The 23904-nt window shown below is 37.3% G+C and overlaps 1 protein-coding gene across 1 annotated transcript in view; it reads right to left on the bottom strand.

Moving 5' to 3' along the window:
- The window catches only part of LOC131167010 (peroxisomal nicotinamide adenine dinucleotide carrier), a 28323-nt gene extending 7309 nt beyond the window's left edge, over window positions 1–21014 (bottom strand). Inside the window, exons 1-6 of the mRNA XM_058125731.1 lie at window positions 20702–21014; window positions 20508–20585; window positions 20285–20359; window positions 18413–18543; window positions 16472–16526; window positions 1900–2013 (exon numbers count right to left, since the gene is read on the bottom strand). Of these exons, the coding sequence (XP_057981714.1) occupies window positions 1900–2013; window positions 16472–16526; window positions 18413–18543; window positions 20285–20359; window positions 20508–20585; window positions 20702–20782 (534 nt within the window). The 5' untranslated portion in view covers window positions 20783–21014. The remainder of the gene's footprint in view (window positions 1–1899; window positions 2014–16471; window positions 16527–18412; window positions 18544–20284; window positions 20360–20507; window positions 20586–20701) is intronic.
- Between the last annotated feature and the right edge of the window lie 2890 nt (window positions 21015–23904).

Below are 23904 nucleotides of genomic sequence, written 5' to 3'. Positions count from 1 at the left end.
TTTTTTTTCATTCTTCTGTAGACATGAGTCATGAATCTTCTCAAAATGAAGTCGTAGACTTTCTTTAGTGACCCTAAACACTGCTGGAGCCTCTAACCCGGGATGGACCTTGACTTGTCACCAAAACTTGGTTGTTGAGACTTGCAATAAACATAAAAAATGAGTTGCAACTACTAGGACAGATATATTTGTCAATGACCTTGCTCTTCAACCTCAATTTTACATTTCCAACCCAAAAAGTGAGGAACAATTGGTTGCTCCAAAGTTTGTTGAAAATTCTTTAATCATGGAACCTATTGTTAAAAATCCCCTTGATATAATTTCTCCTCAATCCAGTAAACTTGTGCCTCTACCCCCTGCATCTTCTCCCTTTACACTTTTCTTTAACAAATATAATGAAACATTGTCTATCATTCTGGATATGGACCAAATGCATATTTGCTTGAGCTGCCAACAGATTTTGATATTAAATTGATTTCTTGTTAGAAGGACTTGTTACTTTATTAGTGGACATTGCAGCCTTCTATGGTACTTGCAGTTGGAGGATCTTCTAGATACTATCCAGTGGTGATTGATGATGAAGTGCAGATCGTGTCTACTCTTGATTTGACTGCAAGTTTGATTTTGTTCGCACTCGTTGAGTTAAAGTTACCCCACCAATTCAGAACTTGAGGTCAAGTTTTCTGTAACAAGGGGAGTTTGATGGAGAACCGCAAATAGGGAACTTTAGATACTTATATTGTAGCTAGGGTTTTTATTTTAGTTTGGGAAAACCCTGGTTATTTTAGAAGTTTAGTTAGTTTAGGTTAATTTTGTGTATTTGACTACTTTGGGGTTATTTTGTAATTTATTATTTTACTAAGTTTTTATGTAAATACGTGTTTTAGTCAGTAATGGGTATAAATCCTGGACATGTAAGTTATTGTACAGTCAATCATTTGAAATCAGAACTGCTGCAGTTTCCCTCTCTCTGTTTCTCTCTCCCGCAGGTTCTCCTTCTGCCGCTTCTTCTTCTTCCTCCCCCATCTCTGTTCTGTTCTGCCCCTAATTCCCCTTCCCTTCTTCTAGTTCTCTCTCTACCTCTAAATTCTAATACTTGTCCTACATCAGGGGGAAAAGCAATTTTCACTTGAGTGGTGATTTATGCTAGAAATAAAAAAGTGATAATTGTTGCTATAAGAGCTCATGAGTTATTTGAACTATAGAAAGTTTTCGTCTTTCCACACAAAGATCAGTTTTATAAATAATTAAAAAGCTCTCCTTTATCCTTAACTAAACATACCCGAGGACCAGGTTTGTAGCTGTGTAGCCTTCTCAGTTATTCTCTCTTATTTATCTCTGCTATAGAACCAGATCAGGTCATTCTCAACTTAGGTTGATCAACCTGCATCAAAAACTCTTGGACAACAAAACTACAATGAGAAAATCCAGTTCACACAGTTGATCCTCCTCCTCTTTGGCGTAGTTTTTTTAAAAAAAAAATCATGCGTAACTGTTTGATTACCACTTAAAAGCTTAAGCAGCTACATCAATCCTTAACACTCCCCTGCACGTGCAGCCCAATTACATGTGGAAAGACAAACAAATGATTAACAGCACCATTATGGGAAATAAGATAATTTTTAACCACCACATCCTAAATTTGGACAAGAAGAATAGAATCCAGGACCTCTCCTAGTAACGATGCCTTTGAATTAGTTTATACCTTGTTACATTACTGCTTCACCTAAAAGTCCATGCCATACAATTGTGAGCCAACAACGCATATCAAGCCTTAACAGTAACCAATTGACATCCAGTAAAAGTTCCAAGTGAAGTTCTAAAAGAAATAGAATCCATTTAGTAGCACTAAACATCCCAGCTGAACAGACTGCACGCAAAAGAATATAAGATACATACCACATGGCCAGTTCCATAGGGAGGAGGCTCCACTGCAGCAAGAGCAGCTCCATCCAGAGAAGCAGGTGCATCATCATGACTAGGCTGAGAATTTTTTGACATTTTTGTGTGAGTCTGTAAAGTAAACAAAAAATTATTAACACAAGAACTACAAAAGACAGACACATCAATTGAGCTTGAGAAAAACAGAGATTCACATTTGATGAGAACATTAAAAGTACAGCATATATGACATACACAGTTCTTGAATAAAATGCAACTTCAATTTTACAACCAATGGGATTGAAACTAGTAATGAAGCTTCAAATTTTATGAAAAAATATTAATAATGAAATACTCAGCATTAAAAATAGCATAACATAAATTTATTACCAAAACAAACATCTCAATTTATTACCCTGGGATTCAATTCAAATCATAAAGCAATACCTATTAGTAAAACTTCTATTTCCTTTTGGTGACAGGGTGAAAGATGATCATTGAGCAAGCCACCATAAACTAGATAACATTCTTACTTAAGCTAAAGTCTAGCAGTTGCAAGACCAGTTTTCCATGACAATGGTTTATCATAACTCTTTGGACTTTGCAGCATTCCATCCTACATCCCAACAATTCACAGCTTTGTTTTCAAGAACAAATATCCATACAAGTCAAGAATAAATCAGGCTTTCCAAGGAAATATTAAAAAGCTTTACACTAGTAGACAATCTTATAGAAGCCTCCTGATGTAGGACAAAAAGCAAGGCCTTGGGTAGATCCTTGCTAGAGAATAATTAAGAAAAGTAAAGGACTTGTTGGGTTATGTTACTAGTTTATTATGTGTGTTTAGTCTTAATTAGTATAGGATTATGTGTATTTTGGGGTTTTTTGAAATATTTGTGTAAAGTAGAGGTATATTTGTAATGTAATGTAGTTTTAGGGGTTTAAGTGTAATTTCATGTAAAGAGGTTTTCTTATAAATAGTGTGTGAAAGCCATGTTGTAGGCAGTTAATGAATTTCAATTGGAATTGAACGTGAGTTTTCCCCCTGGTATCTCCTCTCTGCTCCCTTCCCCTTCATTCCTCTTTTCTAATTTCTCCATGGCTGCAGAACCTTGATGCTGCCCCTGCATCATTTGGTATCAGAGCCCAAGTTCGATCTCCATTCCTCCATTTCAATCCCCCATCGTCCCCTTCTCTCCTCTTCTGTTCTGTTCTTCTCCACCTCTCTTCTTCTCTTCTTCTAATTTTCTCTCCTAATTCTCTCAATTCTCTCTACTTCTGATTTCTTCTCTTCTTCTCCTCTCTTCTCTGTTCTGATCTCCTGTTCTGTCCCTAAGGCTCCGCTGCCCAGCAGCCTTCTGCCCTCTTTCTTCTTCTCTGTTTCTCTTCTCCTTATCTTCTTCTTCTTCTCTTTAATTCTCTCCCATAACTCCAACTTTCTCTCTTTTCTGAATTCTGTTGCTGTCTCTTGGCAGTTTCAGTCCAGCAACTCCGCCCCCCCCCCCCCCCCCCCCCAATCTTCTTCTTTTCTCTCCTTCAGTTTGTTAACTCTCTCTCTCTCTCTCTCTCTCTGAATTTCAGTTTTTTTTGAAAAAAAAAACCCAAAAAGCAGTTCTGCAGTTTCTGATCTTTTTCTGAAATTCCAACAATGTGCCCATTTGCTCGAACACTACTTTCCAGTCACCATCCTGCAACACCATCCACGCCATCAAAGACAGAACAGAACACCCCAATGTCCCTTTCCCTATAATTTCATCGCCTACCAATCACCGGAAAAGTCTCAGGCGCCGGCCAAAAGGATCCCAGCTGTCAACCCCCTTGAATTCCTAGCTTTTGGTGATTTTTTTTAACACACTGCCACCACAACTAAACTCCTCATCCCTTGATCTCCCCTCAACCAAAGTTTCATTGCCAGAGGTGCCTTGCCGGCAATGCACGTGCCCCACACGCCGGCGACCTGCGTCTGGGAAACTTCCACAGTGTTCTGCTATTTCCAGTCTCGCGAAAAATTGCTTCAGCCACAAGATTTTGAATATTATTCAAGATATTTTGACCTACAAGGTGATATTTTGATCGCAGATACAATATATTTAAGCAAGGCTGATCATTTGGCACGAAATCCTAGAAATTGTTGCTGCCGCATCAAAATAAGGTTTCGTTGCTGTAATTTGTGAGTGTTCTTCGTAAATGTGTTTCATTTCAGCAGGACAATCAATATCAAGGTGAATTAAAGATATTTCTTCAAAATTCAGAGTTAACTTTATGGGTTTGCATGATAAGTTTGAGAATTGAAGGCAAACTATGTTAAAGGGCTGTTGGTGATCTATAGCTGCAGCATATTGCATAAATACAGCAATATGATGCCAAATTATTGGACAAAGGAATGCCATTTATCATTACTTGGGCATAAGTTCAAGCTTTTCCACACATTTCTCAAGTGTGGAGGAAATGTACGAAAATTCATCATTTGATGGAAGATGTCCTATGAACGTGGTTTCTAGAAAAGGAGTCACTCGTATGCAACTTCATCCAGAACCTCACCCACTGCCTTATGAGATATCTTGGATTGACAACATTACCATACATGTTAGTGAATGATGTTTGGTTCCTAGCCAAATAGGTGCTTACTTTAATAATGTTTGGTGTGATATCATACATACAAAGATTGCCCACATACTCCTTGGTTCTTCTTGGTTAGATGATTTGGTGCAACTCAAGGACATGGGAACACTTATGTCTTCCACTAGAAAGGGAAGAAAATCAATTTGAACCCTGCTCTAAGGTTAGTGATCATTTCAAAGTTATTCAAATTGAAGACACTGCAAGCAATGTAATGGAAGTGTTTGAAGACATCCAAAGTCCTTCAAACATTCCTATTGTAGAGTTTGTCATCCCTGATGAGTTCATTGATGCTAATTTTCAAATCAAGTCTACGGTCCTGCCAATGAAACGTAAGTTCTTGTCTCATTCAAGCGCTAGATTTTGAAAAAGTCCAAGTTTGATTCTCCCTTTTGATCCTCCAACATTTCAAAATTCAAGGCCGAATTGTTTCTAACTAGGGGAGAGTTGATGTAGTACAAGAAGCAAGACCTTCGGTAGATCCTTGCTGGAGAATAATTAAGAAGAGTAAAGGAATTTCTGGGTTAAGTTAGCAGTTTATTAAGTGTGTTTAATATCAATTAGTATAAGATTAAGTGTATTTGGGGGCTTTTTATGATATTTGTGTGAAGTAGGGGTATATTTGCAACATAACTTAGTTTTAGGAATTTAAGTGTAATTTTATGTAAAGAAGTTTTCTTAAAAATAGTGTGTGAAAGCCATGTTGCAGGCAGGCAGTTAATGAATTTAAATTGCAGTTGAACGTGAGTGTTCCCCCTGGTATCTCTTCTCTCCTCCCTTCCCCTTCCTCTCTTCTAATTTCTCCATGGCTGCAGAACCTTGATGCTGCCCCTGCATGACCTCTTTATTGAGATTTGTAAACTAAGAAAATAAATGCTACACCATGATGAAACCAATGCCATGCCGACATCTTGGTTCCAACTGCTGCTGCTAGGAATGGCATCAGGCAATCTATACTCTGGTCAACTAACAAAAAACTTTCTATAGAGTCTCATCAGAAGCTATATAGAATTTTGAAAGTTAATTCTCAAAAAAATTAAATGTATTATTAAGAAAGAGAATACAGAAAGTTACAAAGCTAGGGGAGGACAAGAGATCCTCAAAAACCAAAAAATAAAGAATAAAAATAGAAGTAAAAAAAAACCTAGAAACTAAAAATAAAAACAAATAAAAAACTAAAACAAATCCTAATTAAGAAAACCCCTCTTAAAACCCTTCCCTTCGTAATCAACAGAACTTTGAAGCCTTGCTAATTCCCACCAAATTTTATTAAATTACTTTTAGCTCCATCCAATCAAATTTCATTCCCTCCATGATCAGTCATCCACAACCCCATTATATACGAAAGATTTAGAACAGCATCATCTTGTTCACTGATCTTCTCCACAGGAGTAGGTAGTATCCCATCCTTATGCTGATTATTCACAGCAACATTCTGCTCACTAATCTTCACCACAGGAATAGGTAGTACCCCATCCTTACACTGATTACTCACAACAAATTCTCGTCCAGCTCCCCCTCCTCAACGATAGAAACATCCTCTAAACCTTCAAGCAGAGAAGGGGGCACATAAGAAATATCCCCCAACAGTAGACCACTATCACAAGCAAAATCACTATCCTTATCTGAGACAACCTCCCATTTTGTCTACCTCTGAATTTTATTCACACTATTCTCCACGCTAACCATAGATCATTTTTTAGATTCCTCGACATAAAAATTCTCATCATCATCTATTTTTAAAAAAATATGCCTTCCCGCAAATTTGAATTCATAAAATTATTCACAAGCAGATTTTCTTATCTTTCCCCTCCTTCCTTGCTGTCAACACTTGTAAACCTTCATAACAACAGCCGACTTACACTCATTTCCATTCTGTATACAAGGACACTGTTGAAATGTGGAAAAGAAAACTGAATATTCCACCCACTTATGAAAAAAATTAGATGATAATTCTCATCTAATTACTAGGGATATTTACAACCTACTGAAAATAGAATATCCTATTTAAAATGGAAAGCAGTTAAATAGGAAAGACTATCTATAGAATCGGGTAACATGCTACCCAAATCCCCTAGGATCGTGGAATCAAAAATAGCTAACAAATCAACTGATTTGTTAGCTGTAAATCTCCTAAAGATCAGCCTTAATAAAGGCTGACAGATATCTAATAATTCGACACTCCCCCTCAAGTTGGGCGGTAAATATTGATTAGGCCCAGCTTGGACCTCAGATCATCAAAATTCTTTCTTGGCAGAGCCTTGGTAAGAATATCAGTTGTTTGGAGACATGTAGGCACATACAACATCTTGATTATTCCTTCCTCTATTTTTTCTTTTATGAAATGTCAATCAATCTCCACGTGTTTTGTTCTATCATGATGAACGGGGTTCTTTGCAATGCTGATGCCTGACTGATTGTCACAGAACATCTTCATGGGTTCTTCACTTGAAATCTTTAATTCCTTTAGAAGCCTTCTTAGCCATATTCCTTCACAGATGCCCCGTGCCATTGCCCTGAGTTCAGCTTCTGCACTGCTTCTTGACACAACTGATTGCTTCTTACTTCGCCATGAAACTAGGTTTCCCCACACATATGTGCAATACCCAAAAGTTGATCTTCGATCATGTATTGATCCTGCCCAATCTACATCACTGAATACTTCAATATCTCTTCTTTGATTCTTCTTAAAAAATAATCCTTTACTTGGTGTTAGCTTTAGATATCGTAGGATTCTATAAACTGCCTCCATATGTTCTTCATTGGGATTGTTCATGAATTGACTCACCATACTGATAGAAACGCCAATATCAGGTCGGGTGTGAGACAAATATATAAGTTTTCCAACTAGTCTTTGATATCTGCCTTTATCCACTGGTGCACTGTCTTCCTTGGCTCCTAGTTTGGTTGTTGAATCCATAGGAGTATCTGCTGGCTTGCATCCGAGCATCCTAGTCTCCTTCAAAAGATCTAGAACATATTTCCTTTGGGAGACAAAGATTCCCTTCCTTGACCGTGCCACTTCCATGCCTAGGAAGTATTTGAGATTCCCAAGGTCCTTGATTTCGAATTCTTTAGCTAGAAGACTTTTGAGAGTACTTAATTCCCCCTCATAATCTCCCATTAGAATGATGTCGTCCACATATACAATGAGGATAAAAATTTTTCCTTTAGGAGAGTATTTAACAAATAGTGTATGATCTAATTGACATTGAGAATAGTCATAACTCCTGACTACCTTTGTGAATCTCTCAAACCAGGCTCTTGGGGATTGCTTGAGCCCATATAAAGATCTTCTAAGTTTGCAGACTTTGTTGTGTGTAGCTTGTGTCTCGAATCCAGGAGGAATTTCCATGTAGAGTTCTTTAGCTAGGTCTCAATTGAGGAAGGCATTCTTGACATCTAGTTGGTGAAGAGGCCAGTCCAAATTTGCTGCCAAAGATAAGAGAACCTGCATTGTATTTAACTTGGCTACAAGGGAAAATGTCTCTTCGTAGTCGATTCCATATGATTGAGTGAATCCCTTTGCTACCAGCCGAGCTTTGAATTGTTAAAACTTCCATTTTCATTGTATTTCACAATTAATATCCATTTGCAACCTACTAGACGTTTTCCAGTTAGTAATTCTGTGATCTCCCATGTTCCATTTTTTTCTAGTGCACTGATTTCTTCCCATACGGCAAACTTCCATTCAGGTGTACCGAGAGCCTCTTGTATGTTATTAGGAATCTGGATTTTGTCGAGGTTGGCAACAAAAGATCTAAAATTCGATGACAGCCCCTAATGACACAAAGGTGTATATTGGGTGTTTTGTGCATGATCTCACACCTTTTCTCACAGCAATAGGACAATCACTATCATCATTAGTTAACTCATTCTGGGAAGTCTTAGGATTAGAGTTACTTGGTGGATTTTCACTTGATCTAGGGCTCAGATCAGACTCTTGGATTTGCTCAAGGGATGCGCTTGTTGTACTATCTCCTTTTGGTTCCTTCTCCTCCGTGAATAGGTAATCAACTTATAATTTTTTGTTGGTTGAATAGTGTCCAGATGCTGATGTTTCACCGCAGATTCTAAGAAGGGATGTGAAGGAGAAATGGAGTCAATAGTTTGATTAGATTCAGAAATTTGTGATAGGTGAGAAGGGCCAGAATCAGAAGAAGGGTGAGATAACTCTTCAATATCCCAAAGCTGGAATTCCTATGTAATTTCCCCCTTAATTTCATATTGGGGGTAATATGGTTGTTGCTAAAAAAAGGTGACATCCATGGAGTGATAAATATCTTTTAGTAGTTGGTGAACAACATTTATAACCCTTTTGGTTTGGATAGTACCCAAGAAAAATGCACTTAAGGGCTCTGGGATCAAGCTTACCCCGGTGTTGACTATGAACATGAACAAAAGCTGAGCACCCGAATACTTTGAAGAGAATAGTGGAGACGAGTCGAGTATTGGGAAAGGACTGAAGTAGAGTTTGACGGGGAGTTTAGAATTTGAGAATGCGAGAGGGCATCCTGTTTATGAGGTAGGCTGCAGTGAGAATGGCTTCACCCCAAAAGTGTTTCAGTACATGTGTAGAGAACATGAGGGAGCGGGCAACATCTAGTAGGTGCCGGCTTTTTCTTTCGACAATTCCATTTTGCTGAGGAGTGTTGACATAGGAACTTTGGTGTATTATACCTTGACTCAATAGATAATTATCAAGAATGGATTTGAAATATTATTTGGCATTATCAGTTCTCACAATCTATATTTTTGCTTGGAATTGTGTTTGGATCATGGTGTTAAAATTTTTAAAAATCAGACCTGCCTCTGACTTTTCTTTCATGAGGAATATCTAGGTAAGTCTAGCGTGATCATCCATAAAAGATATAAACCAACGAGATCCAGTAATATTCTTGATCCTAGATGGCCCCCACACATCACTATGAATCATTGAAAAGGGTTGGGAAGCTTTGTAGGGTTGGTTGTGATGTAGGACGGGAGAGGGTGATCTAGTCCTACTGATTCAACCCTTACAAGCAAGCATACACACTCAAACACTTTAAATTAAGAATTCAGTTATCCAAACATAAACACAATAAATCAGAGGACATTTCACATGTTGGGAAATTTTGAAAGGGTGTATGATGCTGTCCAAAATTTAGTCCCAATTGGTTCTTTCACAAAGGTACTAAGTTAGATGCGGCAAGGATGTTATTTCAATATTTCAAGAATAAAATTCTAAGTTTAGCACAACAATATTCCACAAATTTCAAGCTAGCAAGTTGAAATATTGAAGTCTATGGATGTAAAGGCTTATCAAATATGAAATTTCAAAAATTGACGATAAGGCTTTAACAAGATTTAGTAAAGGTTCAAACAGATAATAATTTACCAAGAGTTTCAATGGATGCTAGATGTTGCCCAACACGCAGCTGGATCACATCGTAAGTCCTTGGATCAAGCTTGTGAGATACCAATTGAACACAGCAATGCAAAGGATTGATGGTGTTTGTGTGGTAATATGAAAGTGTTGGCCATGTGGATGTAACTTTAGTGGTGACCGTAAGAGTGAGGGAGGGTGGATATGGAGATGGAGTTGCTAGATAGGTTAGTGGTCTCTCACCACCTGATCTCCAGAGAGAACGACGTAGCCTCTCACTACACGATCACAAGGATTGGACAAAGTTAACAAGCTTTAACAAAGGAATTTCCTTTCAATATCAATATTCAAAACTTTTTTTTTTTCTCTCCATAGTTCTTACAATGAAGGAGTATATATATAGCTAGCATGGGGGGGCAAAGCATTAATAAACTTAGCTAGCATGGGTGGACAAAGACATTAAACAACTAACAATTCCCACGCAAACATGGGAGACACAAATAATAAAGACACCAACTTACTAGACACATTAATTACTCTTACAAGTTACTAACAAAATAAATGCTCCAACTTTCTAGACACAATAAATACTAAGCACAACTTACTAACACTCCAACTAACTAGACATAATAAATACTAACATAACTTACAACACACACAACTTACTAAGATATGCACATGCAAGCAAGCAAGTTGTCTTGCAAGATTACAAATTAAATATAAAACAAAAGTCAAAGGGAGGCCCAATTCCGTGTGGGGCCCAATGGAGCCGTGTGGGGCTCACATGGGTCTTCTTGCTTCAACACTTTTATTGGATGTTCAAATAGGATGTTCAAGCACCTAATTGCCTTGAAATGAAATGTCCAAGCAAAATATAATAATAAAGTCTTTTATCAAGAGAAGTCTTCAAATCAAAGAGTCTTCAGAACAAGTCTTCAAATAATCCATGCAAAACCTACAAACAATTATGAACTGATGTGGACATCAGGAGGTCGTCCTCTCGGGAAGTGGCGTACCTCTCCACTTGACCAAGAATTTTCAATATGATCCTACCTGTGTGAACTTTGTCTTGTCATCAAAGATTGCATCAAGGCTCTTAGGCATGGGTAAGGGTGGAGGCAAAGACAATTTCTGGTTTTCAGGTTCAAAAGAAGTGGAGAATGGAGTGGGGTCACCTGCAGGGTTAGAATTTGAAGGTTTTACCAAAGAAGATGCTACAAGAAATGGGGTTAGATTTTCAACATTAAAAACATTGCTTATGCTAAAATCAATGGGAATATTAAGCATGTAAGCATTAGAATCACTTTTCTTTAAAATTTTGAAATGATCCATCTTGTTAGCATGTAACTTCCTCACTTTTCCTACAGGAATCTACTCAGGATGAATACAGACTATAACCATATCACCCTTTGAAATTTCTTTCAACATGCAATGTATATCAACATTAGATTTATAATGTCCATGATTCAAATTAATCTTCATTCTTATTTCAGAGTGTAGATTGTGTATATGCTTTGCAAAAGCATCAGTCGGCTCACTCACTCTAGACTTAAGTGTTAGTGGAATAAGATCTACAGGCTTCCTAGGACTATATCCTGTGATAACCTAAAATGGGCTAAGGCATGTGGTAATATTTTCTGAACTACTGAATACAAAATTGACCACAGGAAGGTATAGATCCCAAGCTATGATGACTTCAACTACCAAACATCTCAATAGGTCCCTAAGGCTCTTATTCACTACTTCAACTTGCCAATTTGTTTGAGGGTAGTAAGCACTAAAAGACTAATTGACACTAAAATACGAGCCTAGCATAGTCCACAAGGCTTTCAGGAAGTAACCTATGAGTTGTACATCTCTATTGGAAACAATGGTTTTGAGAAACCCATTCTCAATGACAATCTTGTTGGTTGCTCTATTATCGATGCATGTGCTCAAAGTGTTATCTTTCTTGGGATTAGGGAAAGTAGGGCAGGCAAGTGGACCTAAACTCTTCTGAATAAAGTTATGTTCCTTTAATTCATCACTTGTTTCAACTCCTCATGTTCTATCAGGTTCACTCTATAATGTAGTAAATGAGGCAGAGATGAATAAGGAACAAGATCAGTGATTGTCTCTCATGGGAGATGACTCACTAGGTGGCTCAGAGGTGACATCCTTAAACTCAGAAGGTAGGGATGATACTTCTAGGGGTGTTTCTTTCTTAGGAAAGGATATTTCAGTCTCCTTAGTAACAACCACATTCACTTCCTGGGTATCTTGACTTTCCTGCTCACACAGCTTTTTACTTATGGTGTTCAAAGATTCACCACAAGTCTCTTTCTTTTCCTTCTTATTTTTCTCACTATCTTCCCTAGCAAGTGCCAAGTTCCTAGTGGGACATTGTTTGGAAAAGTGTCCTTGTTTATAGCACCTAAAGTACACTACACTGCCAGAACTTTGGTGAGAGGATCCAGTCATGGGTGCTTTTCTTATGTCCATAGATTGTTGGACTGTGGAATTGCTCCCTCGGAAGGTAACTTGACCTGATTGTGCCGGTCGGGGCTTGTCATAACTTTGTATCTTTCAAGAGTATGACTCATTTGAAGAGGTATCAAACCATTTTCCCATGGGCCCTTTAGTCATTTGCTCAAAGTCATGAGCTAAATTATAGGCATGTTCAAGGGACTCAATGTGATGCGGAAACAGTTTTCTCCTCAGTTCAAGCTTTAATCCTAGTCGTAATCGGGAGATCTACTGACTAACAGTCTCATAAACACCACATCTTATAGACAACTCATCGAATTGACTCGTGTATTCTAAAATAGTCATGCTACCTTGACGCAAGCTATAAAGCTAATCTATAAGGTGCTCTCTATAACTAAGGGGTACATATTTCTCCCTTAACCTATCCTTCATTAAATCCCAATGCTCAATAGGTCGATGATCCAACCTTACTTCCTGCCTCTCAACATTCATCCAATGGAGCTTGGCTTGCCTTGTTAACTTCATTTTTACAAACTTAACCTGATTAAGGTCAGTCATCTTACACCAATCAAAATAGGAATCCATCCCAGTCAACCGATCTTGGAAGACTTTAGGATCCATCTGCCCATCATAGGTTGGGGCTTCTATCCTCATTACATCCTTGTAAGGATCACAATGGTCCCTTTGGTAAGATCTCCTAACATGAAGGTCATCAACGTCATAGTCCTCATCATCTCAATGTTGGGCATAGGGCTCATGACGTGGGGGTCTCCTAGCAAAGTCATCTTGACGATTCACTCGTCTTTGAGGAAGGAGGGGAGGTCTTTCTCTAGGAGGCATAGGTGGTTCTCTTTCATCATTAATCCTACGACCTCAGTAAGGATTCCTGACTTAAGTAGGCATCCTAGGGGTTGGGGAAGGATTCGGACACACTAGGGAAGCCCTTGGAATGGTGTTTGGTCACACAAAGTACGGTCAAGTGTAAACCTAACCAAACTAAGTTCCAAATATCCAAAATTCAGAATATAGGTGGGCTGTTCTAGGCAAAATCCTGCAGTTGTTTCAGACTGAAACTAAAATCCTGCGGGCTAAGGAAATTGGACTTTGAGGGTTTAGCCTATTCTAACCTAGGCTCTGATACCAAGATGATGTAGGACGGGAGAGGGTGATCTAGTCCTACTAATTCAACCCTCACAAGCAAGCATACACACTCAAACACTTTAAATTAAGAATTCAGTTCTCCAAACATAAACACAATAAATCAGAGGACATTTCACATGTTGGGAAATTTTGAAAGGGTGTATGGTGCTGTTCAAAATTTAGTCCCAATTGGTTCTTTCACAAAGGTATTAAGTTAGATACATCGAGGATGTCATTTCAATATTTCAAGAATAAAATTCTAAGTTTAGCACAGCAATATTCCACAATTGATTTCAAGCTAGCAAGTTGAAATATTGAAGTCTATGGATGCAAAGGCTTATCAAATATGAAATTTCAGAAATTGACGATAAGGCTTTAACAAGATTTAGTAAAGGTTCAAACAGATACTGATTTACCAAGAGTTTCAATGGATGCTAGATGTTGCCCAACACGCAGCTGGATCACATCGTAGGTCCTTGGATCAAGCTTGTGAGATACCAATTGAACGCAGCAATGCAAAGGATTGATGGTGTTCGTGTGGTAATATGAAAGTGCTGGCCATGTGGATGTAACTTTGGTGGTGGCCGTGAGAGTGAGGGAGGGAGGATATGGAGATGGAGTTGCTAGTAGGTCAGTGGTCTCTCACCACCTGATCTCCGGAGAGAACGTCGTAGCCTCTTACTACACAATCACAAGGATTGGACAAAGCTAACAAGCTTTAACAAAGGAATTTCCTTTCAATATCAATATTCAAAACTTTTTTTTCTCTCTCCATAGTTCTTACAATGAAGGGGTATATATATAGCTAGCATGGGGGGACAAAGCATTGACATTAAACAACTAACAATTCCACACAAGCATGGGAGACACAAATAATAAAGACACCAACTTACTAGACACATTATTACTTGTACAAGTTACTAACAAAATAAATGCTCCAAGTTTCTAGACACAATAAATACTAAGCACAACTTACTAACACTCCAACTCACTAGACATAATAAATACTAACACAACTTACAACACACACAACTTACTAAGGCATGCACATGCAAGCAAGCAAGCAAGTTGTCTTGCAAGATTACAAATTAAATATAAAACAAAAGTCAAAGGGAGGCCCAATTTTGTGTGGGGCCCAATGGAGCCGTGTGGGGCGCACATGGGTCTTCTTGCTTCAACACTTTTCTTGGATCTTCAAGCACCTAATTGTCTTGAAATGAAATGTCCAAGCAAAATATAATAATAAAGTCTTTTATCAAGATAAGTCTTCAAATCAAAAAGTCTTCAAAACAAGTCTTCAAATAATTCATGCAAAACCTACAAACAATTATGAACTGATGTGAACATCAGGAGGTCATCCACGTATCATCATTTCAGTAAAGGAAATGTGGACATCAAGAGATCGTTCACATGTCACAACATCTAAAAAAGAGACAGGTAAGGCATACCGATCCCCATTAGGTTGGGATAAGAGTTGCAAACATGTTTTGAAAATTGACACATCTCACACTAAAAATCATTTGGATTTTTATTATTGAATAATGAAGGAAAGAGTTTCTCGAGATACAAGAAATTTGGATGTCCTAACCTATAGTGCCACAACATAATTGCACTATCATTATTAGAACGAATGATTGAAAAATAACTTTGACTTCTAGACACTAAACAATTGGATTTGTGAGTTGTTCCTTGAGGAGGATCATTAACCTCGAGAAGATAGAGCCCCGAACACATCTTAGCACTGCCAATCATCTTCCCCAAATCCAAGACCTAAAATTCACACATATTTGTGAAAAATTTAGTAACACAATTGAAATCCTGAGTGAGTTCACTAATAGATAGTAAATTGCAATCCAAATTTGGCACTAATAGAACTGAGTTGAGTGTTAGGTTCTCTAAAATTTTAACAGAACCTGTACCAACCACCTTTGAGGGTGAACCATCTCCTATCCTGACTATTAAATTTTCATAACAGGGACTATAAGTAGAAAATATTATTCTATCTCCGGTCATATGGTCCGATGCTCTTAAGTCTATAATCCACTGACCTAGCTTCTCCTTTTTAACATTAAGAGCATTTAAAAAATTACCTTTGTGTGCCAAAGAACCGGTACCAACCACAGTAGTAAGGGGTGGCTGAAGATTGGCTGAACATTTGAACATTTTCTGCAATAATTCTAGTTCCTCCTTGCTAAAGAGACTGGGCTCGGGTGGTGTTGGTTTTTCATCTACCGAGGCAAAATTTCCCCGTCCTTCTTTGTCATTGGCAAAGCGGGAAGGTTTCCAATCTCCAGGTTTACCATGGATTTTCCAACAGGTGCCCTTGGTGTGACTAGGACATATGATCAAACCACGGCCACCCTTTTTTTGGTCTACTATCACTGTTGTTATCTAAAATGTTGTTGTTGCCTGAGACCATGACTTCCTGATTGGTGGTGACGTCTGAGACTAAAAAGGTGGAGTCGCGTCTCCCCCTAACCATACCGTATTTGGTCATATGGGAAGATTAGGGTACAAAGGATGCTTTGATACCATGTTGAGATAGGGAAAAGAAAACTGAATATTCCACTTATGAAAAATATTACATTCCCTTTAAATAGATGATAATTCTCATCTAATTACTAGGGATATTTACAACCTACTGAAAAATAGAACATCCTATTTAAAATGGAAAGCAGTAAAATAGGAAAGACTATCTACAGAATCAGGTAACAAGCTACCCAAATCCCCAAGGATCGTGGAACCAAAAATAGCTAACAAATCAATTGATTTGTTAGCTGTAAATATCCTAAAGATCAGCCTCTAATAAAGGCTGACAGATATCTAATAATTCTACAGACCCAACTAGGGTAAATATTGAAATGTCAAATTGCCAAATCATCAAAATAACCAAAGATTTCCATTGACTTCTAATTAGCATATCTAAAGCAAATTTATGCACCAATTTCAAGTATTGGGCCATAAAAAAATGCTTATTGTGAATGTTGACAAGATTCTAACCTGCATTCGGGTTACAACTACCCATATAGGGTTTGTCAACAACACATTCAAGCACCTGCACAAGGAAAGAACAAGCAATTTATAAGCATCATCCCACATAAATCCAACAAAATGAAACAAAATACAATGTTGATAGCATCCCTAGACAATTCCATATATTCCTATTCATTAGAAAAACTTCTCTCGAAAAGCACTACAACTACTTTAAAGAAAAAAAAAATTGAGGAAATGACCTCAGTCATTTCAATATCCAATTTGCACATGGTTCAAGTTAGTGACTAACCCATAACTAAACAACTTTCTTCACTTACAAGAGCAAGGAAAATAAAAATGGTCCAATATGCTTTAGTTTCAATTCCTAAATGAACTTAACATATTAACAAGGCCATCAAGCATTTGACCGATGAGGCCCAGTTATGCATAAAAGCCCAATGTACAATCATTAGCTCCTATTAGGCCAAATATCTTCAAGTCAGTGCTACAAACACTTATCATGATGGAAAGCATCATTTTTCATATGCAACCATCTAAACGCCAACAAGGAAACTCTTCACCACTCATGTGCAGGCTTGTTTCTTGATTCAGTTACATAAGCCTCCAACCTAGAACTAGGGTTTATATGGGGCTATTCGACCCATCAACACCATCAGTGATAATGATAATAAGCCAAACCAGGCCAGGTGTTCATAGTTTAGACTGAGTTAGGTTGCAATACTCCATAACACCAAAATTAACAGTAATGTCGAAGAGATAAGTAAGGTGTATTAAAATTTCAAGGAGATACATTTGTCAATAAATGTTGGTGGCATCCATTCAACTATATGATGTATCAAAAGTTAACTAGATCCCTTGGTGTATCTTGTTTGCAGATGGTATTGTCTCGATTGATGAAAGTAGGAGCAAAGAACTTTGGAGAACTATTTTAGAGTCTAAAGGTTCTAGGATAAGTAAGAATAAGATGGAATGTATGAAATGTAATTTAAGTAACATAAGGAGGAGTATTGAACTAAAGATTAAACTTGATAATCAAGAAACCACAAGTAGATTTTGATATCTTGGATCTATCATACAAGCGGAAGGAAAAATCAATGAGGATGTAATACAGAGAGTTAAAGCAAGTTGGGTAAAATGGGGGAGTGTGTCAAGTGTGTTATGTGATCATAAAATTACCCTTAAAATTAGAATGAAAGTTCTACAAGACAACTATAAGGTCAACTATACTTTTACATATCAGAATGTTGGGCAACTAAAAAACAACATGTACAAAAAGTAAAACTTGCTGAAATGCAAATGTTAAGGTGGATGAGTGGTATAACATTAAAAGATAAATTAAGGAACAAACATATATGCAATAAACTAATAGCAACGGTTGAAGACAAGATAAGGAAGGAGCAGCTTAGATGGTTTGGACATTAGAAACACGGGCCTAGTAGTGCAACTGTGGGAAGGAGTGAGTTTATTATTGATTCTGGTACTAAAAGGGGTAGGGATAAGCTTAAAATAACCAAAAATGAGATAGTCAGGAAGAATTTAATAGCTCTTAAGCTAGAGGAGGGAAATGCCCTCTATAGGGTGAATTGGTGAAAAAGGGTTCATGTAATGACCTCACCTAGTGGCACTTAAGGTTTGTTATTGTTGTGTTTGTTGTTTTTTTTAGAACAGTCAAAACTTGAAAAGAAATGCAGCACAGACAAAAACGATCAGAAAAAATACGTAAAAATGATGATTTTAGCACAAAAAATATTTAAGGGCAATGTGCTGAATATTTTCTCTGTTTAGAATGATGTTTGAACCACAGTCCCACATCAAAATGATTAGAGAACTAGAACAAAAACAAGGCATGCCACAAATGTAACTGAATGCCAGTGAAAATAATGAACTGAAATTTCCTACTACTCTACAAACAAGTAAATCACCAAAACAAAAAACAAAGCAAATCACCCAGAGAGAGCAGCCACCACAAGTGATGAGAACATCCCAACTGATCCATCACCAATTCCTTTCTTACTATGTTCAAGTGCAGTAGCTTCAGCTCTATTCCTGAATATTTGATAGAAATAATAATAAACACCCTGTGCCATAAAAATCTAGAGTTCAGAAATATAAGAGCAAGCAAATTTATGCATTTTCTTTATGAGCCAACATATAGGAAAAGCACAATAGCATACAAAGCTCGTCATGAAAATAAAGATGATCAATGATACTTTGGCATACCAACATGAGTGTAATTATTATAACATGTGCTACAGCAATTTACACCTGTACTTGTGTTCTAATCAGCAAATTCACTGCAACTGAATGAAAATCTTCAATAGCTCTTCTTAGGAGTGAGTTTAAAGTTAATTGAAGTCCAAATACTTGTGTGAATTGAAAAAGGGAAAGTTAAAGGCCATGGCATTAACTGGATTAGATAATCATAAAATGCAAATAATATAACATTGACACCATTTTTTTCAACATGTACATGTCTGGGTCGAGACCTGATCTTGAGCGACGATCAGAACAAGCAAGCTTAATCACTTTTCAAATAGTTGAAACATCAAAATGAGATACAAAAAAGGATAGAAATCATAAAAAGAACACCACCACAAAAACAAAAGGACAAAAAAACGAGGCTTCTTTAATTCTGCTCATGATGTGCATAACACAAAGCTAATTTTAATTTTGCATTTAATCAAACTTTGAACTCGTGTCTAAAAGCCACAGGTCCAAAACCATCATAGATAATTGTGAAAATTGCAACGGTGTTTTTGTTTATTAATCAAACTCTGTACAAGATCAACAAGATTCTTGTAACATCTGTTGTGGTCTTCATGCTAGAAGTGAAGTAAGACCCAGGAAGGAATTAAAAGGTTATTGTTCTTAGAGACATGGCACTTTACTAAAGACAGTTTGAGGTTTAGGCATAAATTGCTGATGATAACCTCTTTGGATTCTGGAGCTAATGAAGTGGAACGCTAATACAACTCATTACTCTATGTCCACTACTCATATTTAGGATCCTATTCCTAGAAATAATCCCACAATAGTGTTGACGTTGTCATTATTAGTCAGCAATACACGCCTCACCATTGATTGTCACGACATATCCTTTTTGGCCATCATTGCTATCTGCGACAAGCTGTTGGCCAGCTCTACTGGCCTTCAGGCTAGAAGTGAAGTAAGGCCCAGGAAAGAATTAAAGACCATTGTTCTTAGAGACATGGCATTTTACTAAAGACAGTTCAAGGTTCAGGCATTAACTGCTGAGGATAACCACTTTGGAATCTAGAGCTAGTGAAGTGGAAAGCTACCCTCAAATCATGTCGGATGGACCATTTCAAACCAATGCATGACTGCTTAACCTCTCAAATCACCATTAGCAAAATCAAATATCATGTGATAGGCAGACTCGAACCCAACGATTTTGAGAAGACAATTGATAATGTCATAAAGCTCAAATGAGGAATGTTCATTGGTTAGAAAAATAAAATATGTTTCAACATACAACAAACTCTATATTGTGCATTTCGGGTTGATATTTGCTTAAGCTTTTATAATCTTGACTGAAGTCAAACACAAGCAGGGGAAAAATACTGGTCGCTTGAAGCTTATTTTCTTTCTTCTTTATTTCATGTTTTAACATGATAGTCACTATGCATCATAGCAAATAAAGTAGTAATGTTCTGTTCAACACCCTAATAAAATTATTATAATCAAAGACCCCAGCCCTTTTCCCCCAAAAGCAAACATAGTCAACGTCAGCGTCAGCTAAGTAAGCAAGGCGCATACAAGTAATTCCAGACTCCAAAGAGACAGCTAAAATGAACTCACCTGAGACGCAGCCGAGCCCACCAGCGACGGCGCCAAGCCTCCGTATAGCCGATCCCATCCCTCTTGTCTTACAACCTGATCATCGCCGTATTTAAACATTCCACACTAAACAACATTAAAAGTAGGAAGAAGAATATGATCATGGTGATCATGAAGAAAACCACGACGAAAACAATGAAATGAAATACAAAAAATTTATGAAGAAGGAACAAGTTAAAAAAACCTGACACATTTGTTCAATGGTTCCAAGCTTCCTCTTCTCCTTCTTCACATCCCGTTCAGTTTGTTGACGAGTATTTACCTAGATCAGCACAAATTTATACGAATTTAAAATCAGGGGACAAATATTAACAAAATAGGAAAATCACAAAGCTTCGAAACTTTCTTTCAAAATCGTGAAAAAAGATGGAATCGCACTGTTTGAAGAGGGTAGGTGATGAGTTGAGCGATGATTCCCCCTCCAGCTCCGGCCAGTCCATTGATCAAAGCGTCTGACATAATTTCCGGTAAAAATAGGACTGAGTCCTTAAAAGGGAGGAAGGGACGAGATCTAATTCTGGAGCAACGAAGATAGAAGGAGTTGGAGAAGAGATTCTGTAAGTTTGACTGTATCAAACTAACGTTTTCATGCCGATGGCGTTCGCCGTCGCAGGAGCGGACCCCCCATGCTTATGCGTTTCACTTTCATTTGGTTCGGCGGTTCCGTTCAAGAAGCAAAAATGACGTCGGCGAGACAGACGACGGGGCAAGGCAGTTTATGTTGCACGTCACTGTTTGCCCTTTTTTGGGTAAATTGCATTATTGTCCCAAAGTATCAAAATAATTGCACTTGGGTCCTAAAAGTTTAATTTGTTGTCACAATAATGCAATATGACTATGATTAAGGCATGTAATAAATTAAATTATTTTGTTGATAAACTATCTAAGACAGGTAAGAGAAGTTCTTGTATGAAGATACTCTATCGGGGCGACCCTTTCCAAAATAAGATTTTCGAATGTTTATAAACTATAAAGAATTAAATTTAAAAATGATGCTAGAATATGCAATCAAATGAGGAATAAGATTTATAATTTTTTTTATTTTTCATATTTGCAAGATGGAAATAGGTATGAGAGGTCCCAACAACCTTTGAGGAATCTTTTTTTATGTTTAAGTTGGTAACAAGTTTTAAAAAGTGGGAATGAGAGTTTTTTTCGAGAAGGAGAACGAGAGAGAGAGAGTGTAGAGACCCGAAAAATTAAATTAATAAAAGTAATAAAGGAAAAACAGAGGAAAAGAATAAGAAAATGAAAGAAAATTAAAAGGGGGAATAGCTGGGATTCATCGACGAATCCAGGGTTTTCGTCAACGAATGTCCCATAAATTTTGTCGACGAAGTACACGTATCTCGTTGACGAGAAGATACCGAGAGTTTGAGAAATTTCAGGAAATTTCATTTTCGTCGACGAACTAGTCTCCTTGTCGATGAAGTGTCTTCATGGGGTTCATCAACGAATTACTTGAACTCGTCGCCAAATGGCGGCCTATATATACCTATATGTAAACCCTCATTTCAGCATCGTTTTCTCTCTCCTCTCACTTTCTCTCTCTAAACCCACAGTTCTCTCTCCCTCTCTCTTCATTTTCGACTTTGTTATAGCCCTGATTGACGATCGGGAACTGTCATGAGATTCCTGGAAAGATTTTCTACAACTTAGGCAGAGTAGATTTTTAGTTTGGAGTTTCGAAACACCATCTCAAAACTAGGGTGAGTGGGATATTTTAGATTTTTATAGTTATTTTGAAGTATATAGAGCCTAGAGAATATTAAATGTTAATATTGTGAAGGTTGCGTTGAATGACTTGGGGAAAATATGATTTTTAGGGTTTTGAACTACGAACGCTGAGCAGCGTATGTTTTACGGTATTAGCGGACCTCTCAGTAAATCAGGTAAGGAGAATAAATTATAGCAGTCTTTTCTGAAAATTACTAGTTTGGAAATATGAGAAATTGAAATATGATATTTTACTTGAAATTAGTATGATATGAATATCCAATGAAAATTGTGTGGCATATGATTTGTACTGGAATGCATTTGAAACTGGGTTAAATGATTTATACTAGGAATAGTGGGATTATGAAATGTGTATTGAAATATAAGATTGAAATGTGAAAGATGATGAAAAGTGATATGTACTGAAAAGTATTTTTTGAGAAATGATGAAATATGAAATATGAAAATGTTTTATTGAAAAATGTGAATAATGTGAAATTGGATATGTATATGTTCTTATGAGATGAAATGAGTATTGAATTGATAAAATATCATTGAAATGATGAAATGAGTTGTGAATACTAAAAATGGAAATATTGCAATGTTAATGCTACAATAAGGATGATGAAATGTGACCACTGGAATGAGAATATGAGAATTTGAATATTGCAATGTGAATATTGCAATATGGATATTGAAATGTGAATATGAGAATGTGAATATTGTAACATGAATACTGCAATATGAATGTGAAATGAGAATACTAGAAATGTGAAAAAATTGCATTATGAAAAACTGCAATTGTGAAATATTGATATATGAAATTGGGAATCCTGATGGGTGGATATATTGTTGTAATGAGCACGGTACCATTGCTCGCGGTGATTAAGTGCAACCACACAAACTCGTGGAGCGTGTGGCATGAGAATTCGAATGAGCCTGTGAGAATGGTAGTTTTACCCCCTGAGTCTATATCAGGGTATATGGCAAGTCATTTGTACTATATACGAGTATATGGTATGTTTATTTTGATCTAACTGGGTAGGCAAACCGCGGCTAGGTCCAGCTTTTGGGCCGCACAACCTTAACTATGGGGGGAAGCATGGCGTGAAATATGGAGTGAGACCTCGACCATGGGGTGAAGCATGGCATGGAAAATATCCTCAGGGCGGCCATGAGTTACAGATGCGGATGTATTAGTTACCGAGGACACTCATGAGCTAGATATGAAATGGAAATTAAATGGAAACGAAATGGAAATAAAATGGGAACGAAATGGAAATGAAAAGGAAATAAAATGGAAATGGAAATGAGAATGGAAATGAGAAATGATATAGCGTGAGTTAATAATATAAATAAATAAAGCGAAGTAAAACACACTGCCTGAGGGCTTACTGAGTAAGGTGAGTGCCCTGGTGAGTATCAGTTGTACCTGAACCCAAGTTATTTGGGCAAGGATACAAACGATATCAGAGTAGAGGGGAGCTACATGTATGTGCGTGTATTCTCCCCTGTTCTTGGGAATTTCACTGGTAAACATGGTTTGTGTGTGAATGGATTTGGAAATGAAATTAAAAGCTTATGAAAGCTTGTGTTTTATATTTATATTGTAAGAACTCGACCTGAGATAGGTGAATTAAATAAATAAGAAAGATAAAAAAAATTAAAAAGGTAAAAATCAATAGGGCTCGTCGACAAGGCCTTTTGTTTAGCTCGGTGATGAGATTTAGTAGCTCGTCGACGAGGAGATACCGAAGGATTTTGGGAAATCCTGAAATCTCAAGCTCGTCAACGAGTCCACCTTGGCATTGACGAACTTCCTTCTACGGCCTATCAACGAGGACGTCGTCTCGTCGACGAGTCTG

The sequence above is a fragment of the Malania oleifera genome, chromosome 10 (assembly GCF_029873635.1).
Source record: "Malania oleifera isolate guangnan ecotype guangnan chromosome 10, ASM2987363v1, whole genome shotgun sequence".
Classification (NCBI taxonomy): Eukaryota; Viridiplantae; Streptophyta; class Magnoliopsida; order Santalales; family Ximeniaceae; genus Malania; species Malania oleifera.
This window is presented reverse-complemented; position numbering and strand designations above follow the sequence as displayed.